Here is a 20,791-nt window from a genome sequence, read left to right on the forward strand (position 1 = left end):
AAGTTGGAATGGTTGTATAACTGGGAGAGGGTGGTGTATGTTCCCCGTGGAACACGGGGCCGCGTGTTCGGGGGTTCGAATGAGTGCCATGTTGGCACTCATTCGTCAGTTTGGGTGTGTACGAAGGAATATTGCGGATCCCAAGATATTCCTCCGTACATAACTCCCGAATGAGTGCCAACGTGGCACTCATTCGGACCCGCGAACACGCGGCCCCGTGTTCGCGGGGGGGGGGGACATACAACCTGCTCGCTATAACTGGTAGGGGTCTGCCTAACCCCCAGCTTTCTCTGTCAAAAAAAAAAAACACCAATCCCACATCACCTCCACCGTCCATCGAAAATCAGCGGTCGAGATTGGAGAATGGTGCATGAGAACTCGTCATGGTGGGCCCCCACTTTCCCAATAGAGTTCTTCCAAGCATTAAGGCTTCGTCCAAAAATAATAACACTAGGAGTAGGACTGCCTAAAGTGATAAAGTAGTGCCAAGAGAAAATGCAGTTATTTTTTTTATTTATTTAAAAGTTTTTTTAATTTTTGAGGAAGGCCAAGAAAAAGCAGTTAAAAAATGATATCTTTTCTTCTCAACTTCACCCTTGCCACGTCGACAAACTACTCGAGGTGGGTCCCACCTCACTTTGCTACACCTAGTTGACTTGATGATATATACTCAAATGCCAACCAACCTTGTTTAAATCGGAATTTAACTGCACACTGCAATCTAAAGCTTTAAATTTGAAACTTGCCTTTAGAATAAAATCTTTGGAGGAGAAAGGGAAATATATATTAATATGTGTCCAAAATCATCCTTTCGAAAAAAGAAGCCATGAAAAATACATAAAATGAATAAATACCTAAGGTCGAAATTGAGATCTAGATCAAGTTGTAGATAACATAAACACCTATTTAAGCACGGGATTAGGGTGTTAAATAATCCTTTTTATGTGAATTAGGTCCAAGATTAGTTTTGATAGAGCCAAAAGATTATGGTAAGCTTTATTGGATTTATGGGCTAGTCTTGTTCAGGCTTAAGGGGCATTTGACCCGGTCGCGCCAAACCCTTAGTCTATCCATGAGTCTCACTTGTTTTTTGGCTAAGCCAAGGGAAACCCCGAATTTTTATTGGACGCGACTGAAATGAGTGTGAACCCAACCATGCCTAGTACAGGTCTCGATCCACTGATAAAACCCTTGAGGTCCACCGTGATTCTCACCTTTGAGCCTCAATTATAAGTTAAGCCAAAGTTTTTATTTTTATTTTTATTATTATTAAGGCTCCCCACCTTTACTTACACTTGACAAGACCTACTGAGGTTACACACCAATTTAACATTCCCAATCAGGTGGGTTTACAGTTAAATTTACTTTATATACTTAACGTTAATTAAAACCGTTATTATCTCTACGATAAGATAGTTACAACAATGACGAAATGGAACGCTACTTAGCTTTGTCCTTTGGCATGCGTGGAATCCGTGCTCTGTCACTTAAGCCAAAACGTGGTTTTGAAAATTTGCAAAATAAATTGAATTCCTCGTAATCTTTAGGTTGGCAACGTTGACACTCTTCTGCCAAACAACCGTCAAATAAATGTTTGAAAAATGATGCGCCACGTCATATACATGTGGCAAAGAAGGAAAAAAATAAATAAATTTACGAGTGAAACACCTTTGTTGTTATTAATTGTTTGGATATAATTGACAGATCACCAGATTATGAGAACTACCATGTGAATCATGATTTTTATGAGCTTTTTTATTTATTTATTATTCTATCTTAAATTATACCCTAGGGATGTGATCTATAAGCTTGGTTTTATAGGGACCAACTTTTGAATCATTATATTATGATGTATAAGTGAGATTGTTTAAAGCTTTAATTAAAATCAATGACTCATAATCTTCATAATTATGAAAATACACGATTAATACTCAATTCCTAGCAAATTCATAAAAATCAAGTCAAAATGTTGAAAATGCTAGTAGTTCTCATGTTCTATTGGTCCTATATTTGACTATCTAAGGGTGTGTTTGAATTCAAGTCGAACACGCCCTAATATCTGGTTTAGTAGAAACCTGTGGTTAAATCATGCTGACGTGTAAATTGAATTTTTTAGAGATGAAAAATCAACGACTCACACTGTTTTAAAATGTTCCCACTCAAAAAAGTCATATTTTTGCATTTAAAAAATATGATTTGGTGGTCGATGCCTACTATTTTGACCATGCTTGAAACATATCCATGGGGTCAGATTTAACCAGGTGTGTGTATGTTCATAATCAATGTCGTCAGTATGGGTGCAATAAAATTGATATTTTTAATAAATTTAAAAAATATTTAAAAGTATTTTTTAATGTTATTTTAATAGCTTTAACATGTCCCATTCGGATTGACATGTAATATTTTCTTAATTACTTTTTTGGTCGATCCAGAATGATTCATTTGAGTATAAGTATAGGCCGATTCACCTGAATTATTTTTTTTAAGGGAAAGCTGGGGTTAGGCAGATCCCTACTAATTATACAACTATGCCATTGGGTTTTGAACCTGTAATGTCCTAACACAAGGTGACATGCACTAGCTGCTCCTACCAAACAAGTGGAGCCCCACCTGAATCGTTGGCCGAATCGCCTCCTCATGAGCTCAATGGCATAAAACCCATGTTATTTTTTAAGCTGGGGTTAGGCAGACCCTACCAGTTTTACAACGATCCCATTGGGATTTGAACTTGCAACCTCCCAATAAGAGGTGACGTGCACTAGCTCAGACAAGCAAAACTCTTATCGATTAGGAAGTACACCCAACTTTGACCTTGTAGCAAAGGCATTATACGGGTACAAATAGATTGGATACAAGGCAGATCATGTCATATCCAAATCCAAATTCAAATCCAAAGTATAACCAGTAAATTCAAATCTCAAATTGGATCCTAAAGGTATCTGATCAGGTAGGGCTGAATCGGAGCCAGAGTTAAAGTGAAAACTGATTTCAATAACAAAAGATTAAGAATAAGCCTTTTACATGTAAAAAATTCACTCATGTCAGATTTTGATCCAAATATGAATTATATCTGACTTAAAAGAGATATCTGAATCTGATCCCAACCCAAAAATAATCTGAATAAGATCCCATCGGGTCCTGATATGCCTTAGTTGGATATGGTCCAATCCACAAATTTATGTGGGCCCCACCTCATGATCACATATCCTATTCAAGTGCTCTTAAGACTGGAAACAGTTTTCTGACCGTTCACCAAACTGACCTTGATTCAGGGGCCTCTTTTTCTCATTTCTTAGTGTTTTTTTTTTATATTAGGAAATTAAAAAATAAATGAATCTGTGAAGTTCAAAATCTCGACTTTCTTGGGCCATAAATTTGGTACCCACCAGTTAATGAAAGACTCAAGTTTTCCTTCTTTTATCTATTTTTCAGTTAGGCTTTTTTTGTTTTTTTATTAACTTTCTTTGTTGGTTCTTTGAAGAAATAATTATTGCTATTAATTAATAATTTAGTAGTAGGATGAAAGAAAAAAAAAACAGTTGGGTTCCTCACCCAAGTTTAAACGGGGTCAATGTTGACGGCAAGTTTCTGTCATCCCCTTGCAAAAGGTCCATCCTGGATCCGATCCATTTGTATTCCTACTAGTTAGGTAGGTTGGCTTAGGAAGTTCAAGTCGAAAAATGTCGCGAGAAGTTTGACACTTTTTTGCGAAATCGATTCCAAGCTAGCAGGAAACTATCCCCAATGAGCAGAGAGACAGCACCCATAAAGTTTTAGAGCCGGGATCCAGAGAGCTAAGTGCCATGGCTACTTGACACAGACAATCACATGACAGCATTTCATATGGGGCCTGGGCTATGTATCTGCAGCACATACCCATGGCACTTAGCCGCACCTTTGGTCTCAACTCTAAGTTTTATACACCAAAACATGACCACTGTTGATGTGACACCCCTCATCCTGTAATATAGAGATCATATATTTTTTTTACAGTCAAGCTGGGGTTAGGCAGGCCCCTACCAGTTAAAAAAATATATCATTGGGTTTTGAACCTGCAACGTCTCAACACAAGGTGACATGCACTGGATGCTCTTACCAGACAAGCAGATCACCCGGAGATCATATGTACAACCCACTAAGCATGGCTGCCAGTGAAATTACACATGAGCTTGAACCAACTCTGCGGGTAGTTTTTATGTAAGAACACGAGCAAACATATTTGTTCAGAATCATGCGGATGTTATTTTAATATATTTTAAATGCATTTTTAAATATTAAATTTCAAAGGGTAATTTTTCATTGATTAAAAAAAAATTAAAAAAAACATATCCTAGTATCTTATTTAAAAAAAAATGTGAACCCTCGTATCCATGTATCTTTGTGACATAGACACGCACGCAAACGCCCAACGTTTTTGGTGGGCTATAGTGTAATACCGATGTGCTTGTGTTTTGGACTAACTTGGGCATATGAGATCCTCTCTCCCACTCTTGTTCTTTGGACTCCACAAGAGGGCACAAATTTGTCCCTCAATCAATAATAAAGTAAAGCATTTTTTTGTCTATTGTAGGACAAAAATACTTACAGTTGTAAGTAGTTTGGTTCGGAGCCAGGTGAAACCAGATTTAGACCAGATTTTCAGGTATAGTATAAGGTCCAGACTCAGTTCTAATCGGGTCCTCTATAAGAAAATCCATACCCTGACTCGATAGGAACTACATGAACCAAACCTAGTAAAACAATATTTTTTATCATTTTTACATTGAAAATTTGTGGTTGGGACATATTCGGCGAAGGCCTAATGATGCTCCAGTTAGAAGGTTGGAGAAATGGGAAAATATATTAGTTAAAAGAGGTCGGGGTAGGCCTAGGAAGACTTGGATGAAGATGATAGGAAAGGATATGAATGCTTTGAACCTCACCGAGGACATGACATTGGATAGAAATGATTGGAAGAAAAGGATTCATGTGGAAGACCCAAAATGAATTTCTTTTTTTGGTTCATATCGCTGACCTCAATTGTTTTGGAATGAAGGCGTAGTAGTTGTTGTTGTATTGAAAATTTGTGGGTCTTAATCGAAACTGGGGTCAGGTATAAAATTTTGCAAAGTATATACCTGGGTCTATCTATTAATTGGACCTTTGGGTCCGGACTGAGCTCTTAATCGAGTCTTCTTATTACAAGATTACCCTCATTGAAAAAAATAGGCCAACGTCACAAATCTAGATATTGGGGTTTTTCTTTGCCGGAGGAAAACCCAAGGTGAATTCAAAATTTCAAACTATATTGCTTTTCTATAGAGAATCTCATAAAAAATATTGGCCAATATAAAGGAGAAAATATAAAAGATAAAATAATTAAAAGACATTTTAATGTACAAATATCATGTCAATGCCGTCATATTTTTCAAAATAAGAAATATTTTAAAATGTCAAGATGTATTCATAATCTGTCACATACGTTTGGCATAACTCGACTGATGACACAAGCTCAACACGGTGTTTTCGAAAACTTTATAAAAATAGGGCACGGGGACGTGAATTTTAAAAAAAAAAATTAAATTAAGTAAAACCGTTTTTTGTTGTTTTAATATAATGTATTTTTATTGAACAATTTAAAAACATAGTTAAAACTACTAATATATATATATTAAAATAATTAATAATATCCGTCACTCGTTTGGGCCGTGTCAACATGTTAGGGCGCGTCTGTGTCGTGTCACGAAGGACACATAAAGTGTCCCTGTGACATAGTCTTTAATTGTAATATGAAAATATCATGATAAAATCAAAGATACTTTTGAAAAAATTGCCGATATTTGGACACGAAAATAGGGCAGCATGAGCAGTAGAGGGGACAGTACACCCATCTTTTTCATGGGGTCATGCTTGAAAAGTAAAGTCTAAAACAGGTAAGTGGGTTTGGTATTTGCCTCTCTAGGCCTCTAATCTTCCTGTTTATAACAGGAAACGGGTTGGGAGCACAATATAGGAACTCCGTTTTCTGTTGCTGGGTTTAACACTGTTTAAATTCTTACAATGAATCTATAAACAGGTTTGGAAGCTTTCAACCCGAGTCATTAATCTATTACTGCAACCGATTCCCGAGTCTATTGAATTAGAAAGGTTAACAGACTAACAGTGCAGGAATTGTTGTTTGCAGTTCTTGTTAATTAAACAGTTAAAACTAAAAATAATAATAAAAACAAAAAACATAGGATGATGCTCCACGTCAGACCAATCAAAGGGTCCCATCTCTGCTTTTAAAAGGAGGGAACCCAACCCTCCAAAAGAGCACACAAACTCATACAAAGCAAAAAAAACTGAGAGAGAGAGAGGGTGGGAGGAGGAGAAGAAAGGAGGAAGAAAACCCATATTATATTTTTTCTATTTCTCTCTTCCTTGGTCGAAGGAGAAAGTGAAGAATGGGGAGGAGGGAAGGCACCATGTTGCTACCACTGTTGTTAATGTTAGCCACATTAACAAAGGTGGTGTTTTCCTCTGTCTCATATGACCACACCTCAATCATCATCAATGGACAGAGGAGAATACTCATCTCTGGGTCCATTCACTACCCAAGGAGCACCCCTGAGGTACATTCTTCAAGAAATAAGGAAATGGAGATGTTGGGTTCTTCCCTTTCCTATTCATTTTTGGATGTTCTGTAAACAAACCAAAGAATAAAAAAGGAACAAATTTATTGGGGTGTTGCAGATGTGGCCGGATCTGATTCAGAAAGCCAAAGATGGAGGTTTGGACGTCATACAAACTTACGTTTTCTGGAATGGGCATGAGCCTTCTCCTGGAAATGTAATACCTTTTTCCTTTATTTGCTGCTGCTTCGCAAAAAATTTCCATTTTTTGTGATAGTATTTTTCATTTCATATTTGAATTTCTTGCAGTATTATTTTGAGGATAGATATGATCTTGTTCGGTTCATAAAGCTGATTCAGCAAGCTGGCCTTTATGTTCACTTGCGCATTGGTCCTTATGTTTGTGCTGAATGGAATTTTGGGTTAGTCTCTCTCATTCTAAAACAAGAAAATATATATATTATATATATGCATGCTGGAATATTGGGGTTTACGTTTGAAAATTTTCTAATGCTACAGAGGATTTCCAGTTTGGTTGAAATATGTACCTGGTATCAGTTTCAGAACTGATAATGAGCCTTTCAAGGTTTGGTTTTTTATTGCTATTATCGTTTTCTATGGACTTTCTTTTGGTGGCATGTTTGTTAGTTTCAATGAAATGAAAATATGGGTTTTGATGGGTTACTTTCATTTGAATTCTGAAGTATGCAATGAAAGGATTCACTCAGAAAATTGTCAACATGATGAAGGGTGAGAGACTGTTTGAATCTCAAGGCGGACCTATAATCTTGTCACAAGTATGGACGTGTTATTTGAATCTTAATTCAAGGTTAACCAGGTCATTGTTTGGGAAGTGTTCTTTTTCTTGTTTGTAGTTAATATTTGGTTGTTTTGTATTTGTAGATTGAGAATGAGTATGGACCAGAGGAATGGGAGATTGGGGCCCCTGGTAAGGCATACACAGCTTGGGCTGCAAACATGGCTGTCTCACTTGGTACAGGGGTTCCGTGGGTTATGTGCAAGCAGGACGATGCACCGGATCCGATTGTAAGTTTTCTCGTTGATTTAATATGTGCAGTTTACTTGCTCTTTATACTACGCTGCATGGTTGGTTTTGAATTTGTAATCGTAAATCAATATGTTGCAACTTTTGAAGCTTTCTGATATAGGAATATAAAGGTCAGCCTGTAAATTTAGATTTCGCCAATTAAGATGTTATTCCTGATGTTGGAAAAAAGACAGCTTGTCCCAAATGATCTGATATATTTGTTTTTACATTGTTTCTGCTCCTGCATGGCTAAGATTCAATGCTAATTGTTAAAGGAGTTAAAATATGGTTCTGTTTCAAAGGCAGCTTTAGTGTACATGTAATGCCGTTAGGATTTATTGTTCTGTTCCTGAACAAGAGTCGATATTGTGACAGATCAATGCATGCAATGGCTACTATTGTGACTACTTCACTCCAAATAAGCCTTACAAACCCAAGTTGTGGACTGAAGCCTGGACTGGATGGTAATTATTTGCTCATAATACTTATGTGTCTAGTTGCAAGATGTTTTTTCAATCAACCGTTGTTTTGTTCAAATAGATTCATACCATGTGGCAGATTGACTTTTGACTGTCCTTTAATTAGCACAAATATGGTTCTTTGGAAAATGGTCATGTTCAGTTCATCTGCTGATCTTAAGATTTTGAATTGATTGATTCTTCCAAGGTATACAGAGTTCGGTGGGGCAGTTCCCCATCGACCTGCTGAAGACATGGCATTTTCTGTTGCACGTTTCATACAGAAAGGAGGGTCCTTTGTCAACTATTACATGGTAAGAATTAATCCCAAGGTGATCTTTCAGAACTAGTTGAACATGTTATTAATTCTAAAGCGATCTGTCAGAACTAGTTGAACATGTTATTAATCCTAAAGAGATCTGTCGGAACTAGTTGAACATGTCCCCTGGTTAAAGTAAATTGGCCTTTTCAGTTCTTATCTGTTAAAAAACCAAAGCATTTGACTTTATCTTTATACTTTGTCCACTGCAGTATCATGGTGGAACTAACTTTGGGCGAACAGCCGGCGGGCCTTTCATTGCCACTAGTTATGATTATGACGCTCCTTTAGATGAATATGGTACGTTAATGTCTAACATGCATGTGCATCATTAAAGAAAGATCTGGTGCCTGGTAGTAGCACTTAGAAGAATTTTGTTACTTGACGTAAAATAATGCTAGGAGTTCTTGTTCTTTATTCTTGCATCCAAGATTAAGTTATTAAATTTAATCTGTTTAATCTTTTTAATAGGATTGATCAGGCAACCAAAATGGGGTCATTTGAAAGATCTTCACAGGGCCATAAAGCTATGTGAACCAGCTTTAGTATCTGGGGATCCTACTGTGGCTTCGCTTGGGGGATACCAAGAGGTTGAGTGCCTTCCTCTTTTACACTGGTGCTTTACTGGAAACTCACTGATTGCAATGACAATCTTGAACTGATTCTGTTCATGGCTCTCCAGTCTCATGTGTTCACCTCAAAAACTGGAGCTTGTGCTGCTTTCCTTGCAAACTACGATCAAGGAGCCACTGTGACGGTGACTTTTAGAAGCAGACACTACAATCTTCCTCCTTGGTCAATCAGCATCCTCCCTGATTGTGCAAATGTAGTGTTCAACACTGCAAAGGTGAAGTTTCAGGATATCCGAGTTATCTGTTCACTATGATTGATGGCATGAGCTGGATTCTCATGAGTTATCAATTACTGGTACAGGTTGGTGTTCAAACTTCAAATGTGCAAATGGTTCCAGCAGGCAACCTAGGATTTTGGGCGTCATATGATGAAGCAGTTGCTTCATATAATGATGATCCCTTCACAGTTGTGGGGTTGTTAGAACAGATAAATGTCACAAGGGACATTAGTGATTACTTGTGGTACATGACAGAGTAAGTAACTTTGTTTGCTTCATATAATCACTTGGTTTGTTAATACAGTTGCTTGAATGTTAAGTGATTTCATGGTCATAACATAACCCTTCTCTTTGTGGTGTTTGTGCAGTGTCAATATAGATTCAAATGAACAATTTCTCAAGAATGGTCAATATCCAGTACTCACTGCCATGTCGGCAGGCCATGCATTGCATGCCTTTGTCAATGGCAAACTTACAAGTAGGTTTTTCATTCAGAAGTAAAATTATAGTTTCATCAAACTAAACTTTCATTGGTATTCTGAGACCATTGGCTCTTGGCAGGTTCTGCATATGGAAGTTTGGAGAACCCAAAACTAACACTTACCACTGGTCTGAAACTTTGGGCTGGGAGCAACAGAATTGCACTTTTAAGCATAGCAGTAGGCCTGCCTGTTAGTATTCTTCGATTTTCTTTTACCTTATTCTGAAATAAGACATCATTAATAGACATATTCCTGAAATAATATTTCCTGCTGTTTTGTGAGTGTAGAATGTGGGCAACCATTTTGAGACCTGGAATGCTGGTGTTCTTGGCCCTGTTCAGTTAAGTGGTCTTAATGCAGGTAGAAGGGATTTGACATGGCAGAAATGGTCATACAAGGTCTGTTTAAGCAATTTGGAATTAACTAAAATCTATATTTACTGATGAGATGCAATAGATTATCCTGCATTGAATATTTTGAATCACAACTGGGATCTTTCTTCTTCAGGTTGGTCTAAAAGGTGAAGCAATGAGCCTTCACACACTCAGTGGAAGTGCCTCTGTTGAGTGGATCCAAGGATCCTACATGGTTCGAGGTCAGCCACTAACATGGTACAAGGTTAGGGGAACCAAAACTGTCAGCCTGTCTTCCAACATGATTTTGAGCATTGAATTGTTTCCAGTATCACTAAATCTTTACATTCTTTTGAACATCTATGTTTCACACAGACAATGTTTAATGCACCACCTGGATCAGAACCCTTAGCTCTAGATATGGCTACTATGGGAAAAGGTCAAATATGGATAAACGGGCAAAGCATAGGACGCTACTGGCCTGCTTACACTGCAAAAGGAAGCTGTGGAGGCTGCAGCTATATTGGAACTTTTAATGAGAACAAATGCCGGACAAATTGCGGTGAACCTTCGCAGAGATGGTGAGAGGAGTGTTCTTGTTTCATCTCAATACATCATAGTCCGAAACTTTCAAACTAACACTATTTGTGGCAGGTATCATGTCCCACGTTCTTGGCTACATCCAACTGGGAATCTTCTCGTGATCTTTGAAGAATGGGGTGGTAATCCTTCAGGAATCACATTGGTGAGGAGGACAGTGGGAAGTGCGAGTGGCAGTTGAGGCAGTTTTGCAGTTAAGTGTGCAGTATAGATACAGGAGTGAATGGGTTCAGTATTCTTATTTGGCTAATACATGAATTCAATGTTTGTTATCACTTGTACACATACCCAAGATCAAGCCAATTGTTTCAGTAGATTGAACATTTTGCACTAAGCGTGGCAAACCATTTAGCAAAAAGTTGCAAATGGTTCGATCCTAGACTATTAATGTATATGAAGTAGATATGGAATACAGCATGCATGTAATACGAAATATTGTGGTGGTGAAGGATGTAGTAGCTCTAGAGATTCCACAGATGTAAAAATATACCTGTATGAAAAGTTACAGCAATGAAGTTTGTACTATTGAAGTTTGTTCTTGTACTCTGTTTCCAGTGTTCTGTTCCATGCTTTCCATCTTTGTGAGATTAAGAGCTTAAATTCTAACCATGTGCACTTTCTAATTGAATCAATCACTTGGGCATCGTCCCATATGAATGAACAATTCCATCGGACAGAAGTTGTAGCCATCATCATGGTTTGTAACACTACGATATAATAGCTTGATGCTTGAGAAGCTCTTATAAAATTATAAGCTAAATGGTGGAGAAAAGGAGCAGAGAAATATTTGAGATTTTTGGTAGATATTAACGGCAAAGTTTCTAGAGATGATATGGTGAGAGAGAGAGAGTGATTGGATTACTTTGTGATTTTGTTGATTTTATGGTAAACTGAATTTGGAACTAATGTGCTTAAAACATTCAAAGATCTCTACATGAGCACCATTTGAATGCATCGACAAATAGTTGCCAGAGCTATTTGTCTCGATTCTGTGGTCCTGCCCACTTACCAAACAAGGGATAAAATAGTCCATGTTTTTTAATAATACTGGACTGCTGGACTGTTTATCCCAAAAAAGGGGGCATAAATAGCCCATGACAATGGTAATAAAAAACTTTTTTTTAGTAAACATCGGCAGCTAAATTCTGGTGATAAATTGATTTTTTTTTTGTTGCATTTTTTGGTAAAAAGGGCAGAAAAATAAAAACCCAATTTTAATTAATTAAAAAAAATAAATAAATAAAGTCTTGGCGTTTTTATCAGAAAATATCAGCCAGACAATTTCAAAGAATGGGGATGCTTGTGTCTATGCCAATTATGCCAATGACTACAGCTGGGCGACTCTCTGGGGTCCTGACATGGACAGAGACCCTAAAAGTACGGTAAGGCTAAGGGTGCACGACACTCCTGGAGCGGTTTCTCCTGGTAAAGATCAAAAATTATGCCAATGACTATCTGTCTGAGCACCCAAACGGGCCCATTAATGTCAGAAGGTATAGTACAAAAACTGTGTAAAGCGTGGGAATGATACGATTACGCTTGTACAGACATGGAATAATAATGAAGTCATATTAAGGACATTGCACAAAGATAAAAGACATACGTAGGCTGTCAACGGGTCGGGTTTGGTTGGGACCCAGGTAGAATCAGACTTGAACCAGATTTTCGGGTATGGTATCCTATCCAGACCCGAGACTATTCGGGTCTACTATAAGAGAAACCATACCCAGACCCAATAAAAACTACATGAATCAGACCTGGACCATACCTGGTAAAATAATATTTTTTATCATTTCTACAATGAAAATTTGTGGGTCTTAATCAGAACTCAGGTCAGGCCTGCCCGGGTCTGGTATAAAATTTCACAAACTATACCCGGATCCATGTATTAATCAGAGTTTTGGGTCCGAACCCCAGTCTTAATAAGGTCTTCTTATATTTCACCATACTCGGACTCTATAGGGTTTGGTTCGGGTAAACCCCACCGGTTGACTAGAGGTGGCAAAACCTAACACGACCCGCCAATCCGCCTCTTAGGTGGGTTCGGGTTGGGCTTAAACTAACCTGTTTAATAAACGGGTCAACCCGCCTAACCCGTTTATTAAACGGGGCGGGTTCATGTTAGGGGTATGCCAACCCGGCTGATCCATTTAATAAACGGGTTAGGCGGGCGGGTCAACCCGCTAACCCGCCAACCCGTTTACCCGACCCAACCCGTTTATTAAACGGGTTGGCGGGTTGTGTCGGGTTACCCGTTTAATAAACGGGTTGGGTTCGTGTTTGCCACAGCCGACCCGTTTAATAAACGGGTCGGGTTCGGGTTGAGGTATGCTGACCTGCCAACCCGACCCGATTGCCACCCCTACGGTTGACACCCCTAGATATATTTTCCACCAAATGGGATATGTCTTTAACTCTCAACTAATTTTATGGGACATGTCTTTAACTCTCAACTAATTTTATACGCTCTTGAACATTTAATGTCTCAACCTGCCGAATAAAGGTTTATGGTGGTAGCAGAGGGGATTGGGATTGACCTTTGCTAATTTTGCATTTTTTATTTAATTAGCAAGTAGGAGATTTCTTGTGAAATTGAGAAATTGTATTCTACTTGGAGAGAGTTATGAGAGTTTTTGAGTGCATCGGGTTTTCTCAAAAGTTTTAAGAGAGATGTGTAAAGCCTCTGTATCTCTTATCTGTTCATCATAGTGAAACTTTGCTTCCCTTTGCCCATAGACATAGGTCATAAACTGAATCACCTAAGTCTGAGTTCTTTAGTTTCTATGCTTCTTATTGTTGTGGTTTATTTCGACCATGCTTGTGAATTCTTGACAGACATAATGGAAACTTAACTTATGATGTTGTATCGGGCCCAACTTGTTACTTCTCAAACCGATCTACTCTTAAGATCGATTGCTCCAAAATGATTGTTTGATTGCCTGTTATATTTAGGAATAAGCTCTCAATAATTGATATTAAATTTGTTCATCATCCAATCAAATTTCAATTCACATGATTCGAACTTGTATCCAAATTTCCCCTTTCATAAGAGACCCTAAACCATTATGTCTTCATGTACTCTTGATAAATATGAGTTAGGATTGGGGTTTAGTTAAATGGGTAAGGTTTGCAAGGTTGGGGAGGTGAAAGTGGTTAAGATGAGGATTGTGGATTGGGAATTTTGCTGGAAATTAGGATTTTAGGTATGACCTGAAGGAAAACAAGGATGGTATAGATAAAAAAAGTGATTAACCCAGGTTTAAGGAAAGATAAGGGCAAGAAGGATAAGAATAGGGCATATTTTAGTACAATCACCAATATTTTTGATAAATCTCAATTTTAATTTGATATTCTCAATTGTTGATATTTTGCACTTAAAACACCACATTTTCAAAAGTTAATGTTTTAATATGATATTAGCACATTGAAAACAAATTTTTTAAATTTTCCTACTATTTATAAGTTTAGTATAGTTATATGCATATTTTACAATCTTATATGTACCGGTATTTTCTCGAGATTTTTTTGGGAGAAACCTAACTTTTGAAAGCACTGCAGGACTTTCCCTTGCTAAGATTGTAATGCCCCAAAATTTCATACTTGTAAACCTTTCAGAAAAACAGACAAGTGACTAAAAAGAAATCTCTTTATCTCAGAGATGGTTTATGAAATCAACGGAAGACTATTCTTTTGTTAATTTCAGAAAGGCAAGTTGACAACCTTGAGCGCGTTAGCTAAAAGAACCAAAGCACACAACCCATGCTACTTGCAAACAATTGGAAAAGTCACTTTCATTTAAGAAGTTTTCCAAATAGTACAAAATTTTGATATCCCAAGGAAAATCCGTTACAAAAACCCAAACAATCAAGACGCGAGCTAAGAGTAGAAAGAAGAACGTCTTGGAGTCATCTTGCTATCGCGCCATCGCCCGTGGTGTACCTAATCATCACATGTACCCATAGAATGGGTTAGTTTCGCGAAAAACTAGTAGGTGCACAAGAGAGACTACAGGAAACAGAATTATGTACATTTAATTCAGTAGGTTACGCAGTTAAAGCAGATATGTAGTTAAACAGGTAAGCAATGCACGCAGATAAATAGTGCAAGCGAGTAAGTAGTGCAAGCGAGTCAGTAGTGCAAGCGAATCAATAGTGCAAGCGAGTCAGTAGTGCAAGCGAGTCAGTGGTGCAAGCGAATCAGTAGTGCAAGCGAGTCAGTAGTGCAAGCGAATCTCACTACCCAACAGTCAATGTGAACAAACTTTATGTTCTGATATTACTGGCCTGCAGGTATGCGCAGGCAAAACGTAGAAACAATTGAGACTAGTTCGGGCGTCTGTTATTCTATGTATTTTCAATAACCCGAATTGTAAAACCCATGAATTTTAAAGAATTTTCATTGAAATAAAAATGTGTGTTTATGTGAAATAATATGGTTTATGAAATATTCAATGTGATTTTGAGGCTTGCGGGCCAGTAGAGCGAACCCAGTAACGAATACTAGAAAGGGTACTTGGATCTGGACTTTAGCGAACTTCGATGATCTGACCCGATTCACAAGGCCAAGTGAAGACAAATCAGGAAGTTTTTTTTTTTAGAAATCGTGAAACACGATTTTCTAAATCTCTCTCTCTCTCTCCCATTGTGCTCGACCTCCATGGCTGGACCGTGAGGGTCTTCTCCTTCGTGACAAAGTGTGCTTCAGCGTGAAAACAAAAGAAACACCATTATCATTGGTTGAAGCTTCAAAAAAAAAAAAAAGGTAAGGAGCGTTATCTTTGTATGTAGGGTTCGGGGTCCTGTAGCAAAACCATGTTGCAGCACCATTGAAATCAAGTAAATAGCACCATCTACATGTGTGGGCATTGGGGTTTCGGGATCCATTCATGTATGGATTCCACCTTTCATTTTTTTATATGGTGATACTGAACGTTAAGCCATTGGCTACGTCATGGTGGACGCAAGGCCACCATGATGTTTCTTCCAGCATACACATCATCCAGTGCTGGACTGTGAACACCCCCTACAATGTACATGGTGGCAGTATGAGGTGTGTTCCACTTCATAAAAAAAATGAGATCGTTGGATTTTAAGTAGAGGTTTTTGCTCTGATGACCTTGTCAAAATGTTGCTACTAAATCTATCCTACCGTGCCATGGCCAGAACTAAGATAGGAAATATGTAGTAACTAGAGATTTATTTGCTACTTGTGATTTCATGGTGGATTCTGAAATGGGGAAACGAAAACTGAGAAAAACTGGAAACTGTGTATTGTATGCATCATTTGCTTATAAGGTGTTACAAATGTTGAACATAGTATCATTGCTTACATTAGATTTTATATCAGACGTGAAGAACTCAAATAAAGCATACTTAGGTGTATGTCAACTGTGGTGTTGCACACCTTGATTAACAAGCAATAGCATTTGAAAAGGGAAACTCATAACGACTTGTACGGTGATTTAATAGAATAGAAAACGATGAGGCTCTGCTGAACCGACCCATCGCTGAGTACCTGTTTGCAAGGGCTATGTGGACTTTATTGCCAACGGATCTTAATCCGATCTGGTGGGTTCGGTTGCTTCTTGGATTCAATATTGATTTATTTCTTTTCAGATTTAAAGTTATTGTGTGTGCTAGTTGGCATGATACCTGTTGTTAACTCATGTTATAACGTAGGCCTGCTCTTTCACACATGTAGCTTCATGTGAATATAGGTCAATTCAAGCTGAAATATATTAATCCAATGAATTGCATGATATTGGATGGTGTTCTCATGTTTGGTACCATGATTCCGGCGTCTGGAAAAAAAAGAGGACATATCCATTTGATGTTGAACATAATTCAAAAGACTGAACTAGTTCTTGTTTTGCTTAAACAAAGACACTTTGTAGGATACAAAAAGAAATGGATGGGTTCATTGCTATGGATAAAATATATAGTTCAACGTCTGTATGTTTTAATGCTTCTGTTGGTTTAAAATAAAGTAAATATGCAACCATGACTTAAGGTTAACACAACATACAAAGCTACTTCTTATTTCTTATTGTGGAAAATTAATATTGTATGGTTAGTTAGCCATGATTTTCTACAGCATATTGCCAACATTGTAATTAAATAGTAGTAGCACACATATGAATAGCAAGGTGACACACAACCGGTTGAAAGGGGCTGAACAGCAACACGCACATGTTATTATAACATATTATGCTTCTTATAAAAAAAAATAATAAAATAAAGTTTGTTGGCACCCAACATTTGGGTGGTTTCTGTTGGTTGTGGGAGAGGCTCGGTTGGGGACCTGATTTGGTCCCAACCAGTGGCTAAGCCACTTCTGTCTAACTGGGTTGGGCCAGGGGTCTTGTGACGTTACCATCTTCAGTTGCGGACTAGAGGAGCTGGCATTGCGTACTACCTAGGAGTGACACTCGGCTGGAGCAAAACCGTAGGTTACCTCTCCTTGGTGACCGCAGCGGTGCAAGCCTTTGAGCATTATTGGGGTGACCTTTCGGGGTCTGCCATAACTACGGGACCCGATGGTGACAGAGCACCATTGACTCGGGTTCTAGCTGGATCCTACATACGTAGGTGTAACAGACGGGACCAATGGGTCCCGTTTCTTGTCAGACAATTTGTGACAATACGAGCACTACTATAACAACTTGTTTCAATAAACATAACGGGAGGCTATGGTACCAAGGACTCGGGTAGTCGCCATGACGCGATGAGTTGCGATGACCATAACCAGAGAATACTCTAGAAAAGAATGTATAAAACAAATAAATTATGCCACGAAGTTGGCTTGGTTCATGGGGTACAAATGCCTACACCCTAGCTCATAACTTCACCAAAAAAAAATGATGATGACTCTGGGCTCCGAGCCGAGCCATGTTCTGAGAAATGCTATCTTGATGGTGCTCATGGCACCCTGACAAAAAAAAATCAAGTTCATATAATGTGTGTGAACCCCAAGGCGGGTTCGGGATTTTGAGAATCCTCTGTGGTATGATGTCTCACACGGGAAAATAAACAAAAATGAAAATGTATGCAACATCATAAAGTTTTGAGGCTCTGGGTACATCTGAAAGACGGTGTATGTTATTGGACCCCTCGTTGTGCGATGACTCGCACCTGGTTTTAAATAAATGTTAAATGTATATATAAATATAAAAAACCTTTGAGATTCTGGGTACACCTGGAAGAAGGTGTGTTACTGGATTCTTCGAGCTCTAGGTACATCTGAGAGAACGGTGTATGTTACCGGACCCATGATCTACCTTAGAGAGGGTCGGATACTATATAGAATGCCTATGCATAGCCATAGGGTAATGGAAAGATAAACATAAAAAGTTTACATTATTCTCGTAGATGTTTGTGAACAAATGTTGTAATCCTTGTAGTGGATCTTGTAAATGATAAAAACCCATAGTGCGTGTAAGAATGAACACACACCTGGTATTTTCTTGTTTCATAGTAAAGTAGAAAGCATGCCTATTTCAGTAGAATTTTCCTTCTTAGCAATTTATATTGTCTGGAACTTTACAATTATGATATCTGCAAATGTTGCACATATTTGTATAGAGGGCACTGAGCACAACATATAAATATAATACTTCTTACGCAGACAGGGGAGTCTGACCCTTCTGCATTAAAAAAATTTAGGTAACGCATAATTGGAGCATCGTGGTGTCGTATTTGGAAGTAGTCAAGAGATCTCAGTTTTTCACTGTTTCCTGTTTAAACTCTGAATAGTTAAATTTGTATTTTCATTTATGAGATGTACTTAAGTTTTAATAAATGAATGAAATAATTTCAGTACCTCTCTGGCTTACCTGTAACTCGCCCGACGCTTGGACTTGTCACTTTCGCTTTTTCAAAAAAAAAATTTACTCCAAAATTTTTACTATAAAAAGTTGAGGTGTTACACGAATAGCTACTTGAGTCCGCTCCAAAAGGGACGGCTTTAGCCTAGAGAGGATTCTCTAGAGGCTGAAAAGCAGTGCCATGGATGCATCCAACTTCTGCAGAAGTGTCGAGCTAACTATTGTAGCCCCTTTTCCCTTAACTCCGATGACTGGGGAGGCCGGATCATTGCCCGTAAGGTGGTTGTTAACAACCTGTCCATTGGAGTTTTGTACCGCTTTATACTCTCCCTTGACAGAACAACCAGAAACGACTGGGTACGTTAGGGTTGCTTAACTAACGACCCATCCTATGTTGTGGTCTTTAAACCACTCGAGCATCTTGCCTGTGAAGGCGAATGTGAGGCCATTTATGTGATTACAGCATTGTGCATTTAACATTGTTCGAGGTCGTACGACCGTCTCATCCAATTATCGCAGTACTAGACGTGTCATGCACGACTACAAGTACTCTAGGATGAAGAGGGTATAGATCCTCAATAGAAGCCTCGACGGGAGTGTTTCACAAAGATGTAATGTTTATCAACGTTACTTTATCTTTTGAAACAACAGTACCTTGTGCCAACATTATGCATGCGATTTTCTAGAATCTCATCCGCTATCGGGGTATCTACATGCCTCGCATGACTCGATACTGGCCTCGATAGATGGGATACAGATTTCTCAACAGAACCCCTGCTAAGTAGCTCACTTGAACCCCAATTCGTCTACAGGACTGCATACTCGAAGAGTCAGGATCCTTGCAAGGTATCCCTCTCTTTAGACGAGGATGTAACGCTAGCTCCCAACTCAACTCTCATCGCAAGAAAGAGAGTGGTAGATGTTTCTTGCATCCTCCACGAGGATGCCTTCAAGGCATACACAAAGAGCAAGAACATGTGTGTCATCTGCAATAGCAAGGCAATACCAACACATATGCAAAAGCAAGAGCCTAGGCGCAGAGCGCGATGGCAAGGTAAAGGCAGTAAGCAGAAGTGCAATGCTAAATCTCGACGCGATACGTGACGGCAAGTAAAAACTGCAAGAAGGAGTGCAATGCTAGATCTCGACGCGATGCGCAACGATAAGTAAAAACTATAAGAAGGTAAAGGGCAAGGATCGCGAAATTGCGTCCTTAAGTGAAGTGCATACTCGTATAAATATATATATGTGTATATATAATCATTTAATGATCATTTTTAGTTTAATTGAACTTAATTCAATTATCCAAGTCTTCTGTGCAATCTTCCCCTACCTTGGAGAGTTACCAGTTTGCTAGCATCTGCGGATGTACACGATTAATGGCTCGGGCCGCAGAGCGCGAGCGGGATCCGTCGTAGCTGCAAACATGTGATATTAACATGCAACCAAGACAAAAGCAAAAAAATAAGGAGAAGACTAAACTTTTCCAATACATAGGGTTGGGGCAGGGTTGAACGACTCTTATCGCCAAAGAACAGGTGCAGGGGCCATCGGCCCCCACTGGTTATTTTTAAAAAGACAGGGGCCTTCGGGCCCCTGTTGGAAATCTTAAAAGAAAAAGAAAAGCAGGGGACCATCGGCCGTTGTTGGAAAAGTATAAAGACAGGGGCCGATGGCCCCTGCTGGAACAACAAAAAGGGCAGGGGCCGATGGCCCCTGCTGGAATAGCAACAACAACAACAAAAAAGGGCAGAGGCCTTCGGCCCCTGCTGGAATAATGAAAAAAAGGGCAAGGGCTGATGGCCTCTACCAGGAAAATGAGCAATGAGAGAGAGACGCGGGGGCCAATAGCCCCCCTGCGACCTTTGGGAGAGGAGGTAGGGCCAAAAGCCCATGTCGATTCGCTTAACAGGAAAACGAGACAGGGACCAAAGTCGCCTATCGGTTTCCTTAGAGGAGCAGGAGGCAAGGAGGGGTCTCGACCCCCCCCCCTGGTAGAGACAAAAGGGCAGGCAGAGGCCCCAAACCCCCTGCCAGAACCCTAACCCTGCCGACCTGTCGGCAACAGGTCGGGCTAAAACCCCTGCCGCACGACCCTTCCCCATCGTAAACAACCGACGGGAAGGGGCTTTGCCCTCGTCTATCGATGACAGGGAGAAGAGGAGAAAAGAGGGAGAAGAGGCAGCGAAAGGGAAGAGAAAAGGGCGAGAAAAGCATACCTGGTGGTCGCCAGAGAGAAGCTCGTCGGAAGGAAGGGGACCGCCAA

General features: G+C 39.1%; 1 protein-coding gene across 2 annotated transcripts; it reads left to right on the forward strand.

The window, feature by feature from the left end:
• The first annotated feature begins 6,294 nt into the window (after positions 1-6,294).
• On the forward strand, positions 6,295-11,246 carry LOC149815060 (beta-galactosidase-like). Of its 2 annotated transcripts, XM_089990252.1 has the most exons (18): positions 6,295-6,593; positions 6,715-6,810; positions 6,903-7,015; positions 7,113-7,179; positions 7,298-7,390; positions 7,497-7,640; positions 8,017-8,105; positions 8,308-8,413; positions 8,631-8,718; positions 8,890-9,008; positions 9,101-9,265; positions 9,352-9,524; positions 9,637-9,746; positions 9,830-9,939; positions 10,038-10,148; positions 10,258-10,368; positions 10,479-10,684; positions 10,758-11,246. In XM_089990252.1, the coding sequence occupies exons 1-18, from the start codon at positions 6,426-6,428 to the stop codon at positions 10,882-10,884; spliced, it is 2,196 nt and encodes a 731-aa protein (XP_089846378.1). In that variant the 5' UTR covers positions 6,295-6,425; the 3' UTR covers positions 10,885-11,246. The 2 variants fall into 2 exon arrangements, with proteins under 2 accessions (XP_089846378.1, XP_089846379.1); XM_089990253.1 differs by lacking the exon at positions 10,758-11,246 and having other exon boundaries at positions 6,296-6,593; positions 10,479-10,688.
• Positions 11,247-20,791: the final 9,545 nt, after the last annotated feature.

Source organism: Nuphar pumila, chromosome 15 (assembly GCF_984573655.1).
Source record: "Nuphar pumila chromosome 15, dmNupPumi1.hap1.1, whole genome shotgun sequence".
In the NCBI taxonomy this organism is placed as follows: domain Eukaryota; kingdom Viridiplantae; phylum Streptophyta; class Magnoliopsida; order Nymphaeales; family Nymphaeaceae; genus Nuphar; species Nuphar pumila.

What these genes read in the sequence shown, in the direction of transcription:
- LOC149815060 (XM_089990252.1), top strand. Translation starts at nt 6,426, where the DNA reads ATGGGGAGGAGGGAAGGCACCATGTTGCTACCACTGTTGTTAATGTTA. An exon ending in TACTTGTGGTACATGACAGA is followed by an intron (nt 9,525 to 9,636) that starts GTAAGTAACTTT and finishes GTGTTTGTGCAG; the next exon opens with TGTCAATATAGATTCAAATG. An exon ending in GCATAGCAGTAGGCCTGCCT is followed by an intron (nt 9,940 to 10,037) that starts GTTAGTATTCTT and finishes TTGTGAGTGTAG; the next exon opens with AATGTGGGCAACCATTTTGA.